The 3,464-nt window shown below is 41.0% G+C and overlaps 1 protein-coding gene across 1 annotated transcript in view; it reads left to right on the top strand.

The window, feature by feature from the left end:
• NR0B1 (nuclear receptor subfamily 0 group B member 1) overlaps positions 1–2,755 on the top strand; it is a 14,135-nt gene extending 11,380 nt beyond the window's left edge. The window contains 1 exon segment of the mRNA XM_077745325.1: positions 1,424–2,755. Coding sequence (XP_077601451.1) covers positions 1,424–1,668 — 245 coding nt within the window. The 3' untranslated portion in view covers positions 1,669–2,755.
• Positions 2,756–3,464: the final 709 nt, after the last annotated feature.

The following is a 3,464-nucleotide window of genomic DNA, read 5'->3' as shown; positions in this document are numbered from 1 at the left end:
CCTGCTACTCTGTTGGTTGCCATGGTGATTTTAAAATACTTTACTGCTGAATTTTGTAGGAAAGGGAAAGAAAATGATTGTCATCATCACTGAGAACATTTAAACAGAATAATTGGTAATTATTTAAATACAGAAAAGGAACTTTAATATAACTGTCATGCAGCATCAAAGAACTTTTAAAGCAGCCTCCTCTTACCTCTTAAAGCAGTCAGGTAAAGACCTCTTACTTTACTAGACTTCTTGCTTTACTATTTTTTTTTAAAAAATGCTTTTGTGGTAGTCATTAGAATCAATTTTTTTAAACCTTCCTCAATACAGAAATCACAGTACAATGAGCTAAATGGCCAATGTTATCTCTTAAATCACTGCAGGCCTGGAGACTAAAATCAGCCTGTGGGCAAACAATTAGGATGCAACTCATGAGTCACTGTTTGTAGCTGTGAAGTTTTACCACCATCAGCTGGCTAATCACTGTATTGGTGGGAAATTCAAGAAAGGATGCTAAAATATTCATCTGGCAGGGGCGCCTAGGTGGCTTAGTCGGTTAAGCGTCCGACTTTCGCTTAGGTCATGATCTCGCGGTTCGTGGGTTCCAGCCTCGCGTCGGGCTCTGTGCTGACTGCCAGCTCAGAGCCTGGAGCCTATTTCAGAGTCTGTATCTCCCTCTCTCTCTGACCCTCCCCTGCTCACGCTGTCTCTCTCTCCTAGAAATAAATAAAAATATTTTAAAAAAATAAAATAAAAAAAATAAAATATTCATCTGGCAAAACCTGTAGTCCTTTTCCAATGGCCTGTTTCCCATAGGTAAAATGTAGAGTGCTCACTTCCGGAAATAATTTTAATGGTTTTTAAAAAATTTATTTCTGAGAGAGAGAGACAGAGACAGAGACAGCATGAGCAAGGGAGGGTCAGAGAGAGAGAGGGACATACAGAAACTAAACAGGCTCCAGGCTCTGAGCTGGCTGTCAGCACAGAGCCGGACGTGGGGCTCGAACCCACTAACTGTGAGATCATAACCTGAGCCGAAGTTGGACACTTAACTGACTGAGCCACCCAGGTGGCCCCGGAAATAATTTCAATGTCTTCCTATTTGCACAGTGAATTGGAGCCTTGATTCATTAAATAATATTCTACTGTCATTTTGATTAAATGTGTACCTGTTGGCTCCAGTCTAGCAGGTTTTAAATGTGAGGATACAGACATACTGGCTATTAAATAACTATGTGGTAGTTCACTCTTGGAAGCACTGCTTCCAAAAACTTAGAACTGGTTTGGCATTTTATCCTTGTTCTAGAAAGCCCTTTGAAGTAGGAACTCTTGTTTAATGTGGGAGGGGGCAGAATGGGCGTATTTAAAAAGTGAGCAAAGGATGCTGAGTAAGCTTTTTCCAATAAAGAGACTGGTCTCCCTTTTTCTCCTCCAGGCCTGCCGGGCCTGCAGTGTGTGAAGTACATCCAGGGACTTCAGTGGGGAACTCAGCAGATACTCAGCGACCACATCAGGATGACGCACAGGGGGCACCACATCAGATTCGCCCAACTGAATAGCACCCTCTTCCTGCTGAGATACATCAATGCCAATGCCCTTGCGGAACTGTTCTTCAGGCCCGTCATCGGTTCTGTCAGCATGGATGATATGATGCTGGAAATGCTCTGTGGGAAGTTATGAAGGCATGCGGGCCACACAGGTGCAGCCGGCAGTGAAAGAAAGATAAGGAGCCGGAGGCAGAAGGGTGTAAAAAAATAATGTAAAATACACTTTCTTATTTTTCTATGCATATTTTTGTATTAAAGAAAAACTTGAGTTCTGGACCATTAGAAAATCCTCTGATCCATACTGTTTCATTGTGAAGAAAAACATTTACCAGCAGGTAACACCTCTCTGTCCATCTTTGAGGAAAGAGCAGGATATTACTTTCATAAGTTCTTTTCACACCTTTAGTGACTCTCCACTGAATCTGCTAAAATCAAATCTGTAATATTTTAGAGTTCTAAGAAATGTTAAGGTGTTTACCATTAGCTTGATGGCAAAAAAAAAAAAAAATCAGAACTTAAGCAAGGCTTCAAAAACTATCAAAAACCTAGCCAACAAAACCAAAACGTTCCCTTTGTAGGTGGCGCCTTAACATTTAATGTTATGACATGCCATTAGCTGGATGACTGTCCTTGTACCAACTGGAGTTAAGTGGCAGTCTGATCACAGAGACACCTGAAAGTGAAGTCAGAGCTTTTCAGAATTTGAGTTTAAGACTTAATGCAATAAATAAAGTTCAACAAGAAACATATCCTATAAGGGGGCATTATAGTTCTAGAAAGCTCAACACTGTTAGAAACCCCAAATGGTATTTCCTCTTTAAGACACATTATATATGTAACTGTCACCTTGAACAAGCATGGCATACAATTGTTAAAGGACTTGATTGCTGACTTTTGCTGCCCCTGTAAATGTAATCTGTAGAACTAGTCCTTCCTTATCCCTGGATAAAACTTAAGGTACTAAATGTTTATCCACTCATAGGTAATAAATCATCCATTAGTGATTAATACATCTAGCCCAGGGTACTAACCCATTGCAAGAAGCCTTAAACTTTTGTGTAGACCCCTTTAGCAGTCTGGTAAATGCCTGGACACCTCAGAATCAGGCTTTCAGAATAATGCAGCAAATAAAATACTTAGGATTGCAAAAGAAATGAGTTGTGTCAAAATATAATGGTAAAAATGTTAAATTTTAAAAATATTTTAAAATGTATAATGTATATGCTTCTTTANATTTCAAAGCACTGAAAAATACAATTGAAATTTCAAAATAATCCATAACATCTACAATATGATAAGAAGATACAACATTTCCATTGGTGACTGATAGCACTGGGGGACCCCAAGATCACCAGCCCATTCAGATGTGCTAGAAGCTCTCATGGGACACTGCAGACCATTGTGCTCAGGGCCAAGGCTTAGCACAGTGATGTGGGAAGGGTATACAGCCTGAACTTAAGGGGAGGAGGCACAAGCAGAGCATGGAGGAATCCATGTGTCCATACGCAGGCTTCCTTTTGCTCTTTGCTTCCCATGATGGGTCACACAGAGCACACTTTTCCCCAGTAGTGAAAATCCAACATATTTGCGATATTTCTGCCCAGGGAAGCTCTTTGAGACTTTGAAGTTTTTTTTTTTTTTTATTGGGGGCCACTCACATAGACATCTATTACCTAGCACATACCAAAATTCCAAACACGCAGAAAGAAAGGAAATGCTCAGTACAGACCCCACTGGTGGCACATTCTGGGTCCAGCGAGTCACTCTTAGAGGAGTGTTGGAAGGGCAGGCATACTCCCAGACTGAAGTTCCCATATGTCAGCCACGGGTCAGCCTTGCAAGGAGGCTGAGGACAGTCTCACTCTTGCTATGTTAACTCGTCTGCATACCCCACTCCCTTGGCCGTAGGCCAAGGTATCTTTACAAACT

The sequence above is a fragment of the Crocuta crocuta genome, unplaced genomic scaffold (assembly GCF_008692635.1).
Source record: "Crocuta crocuta isolate KB4526 unplaced genomic scaffold, BGI_CrCroc_1.0 scaffold630, whole genome shotgun sequence".
Classification (NCBI taxonomy): domain Eukaryota; kingdom Metazoa; phylum Chordata; class Mammalia; order Carnivora; family Hyaenidae; genus Crocuta; species Crocuta crocuta.
Note: the sequence above shows the minus strand (reverse complement) of the source record. Positions and strands in the feature narration are given on the sequence as shown.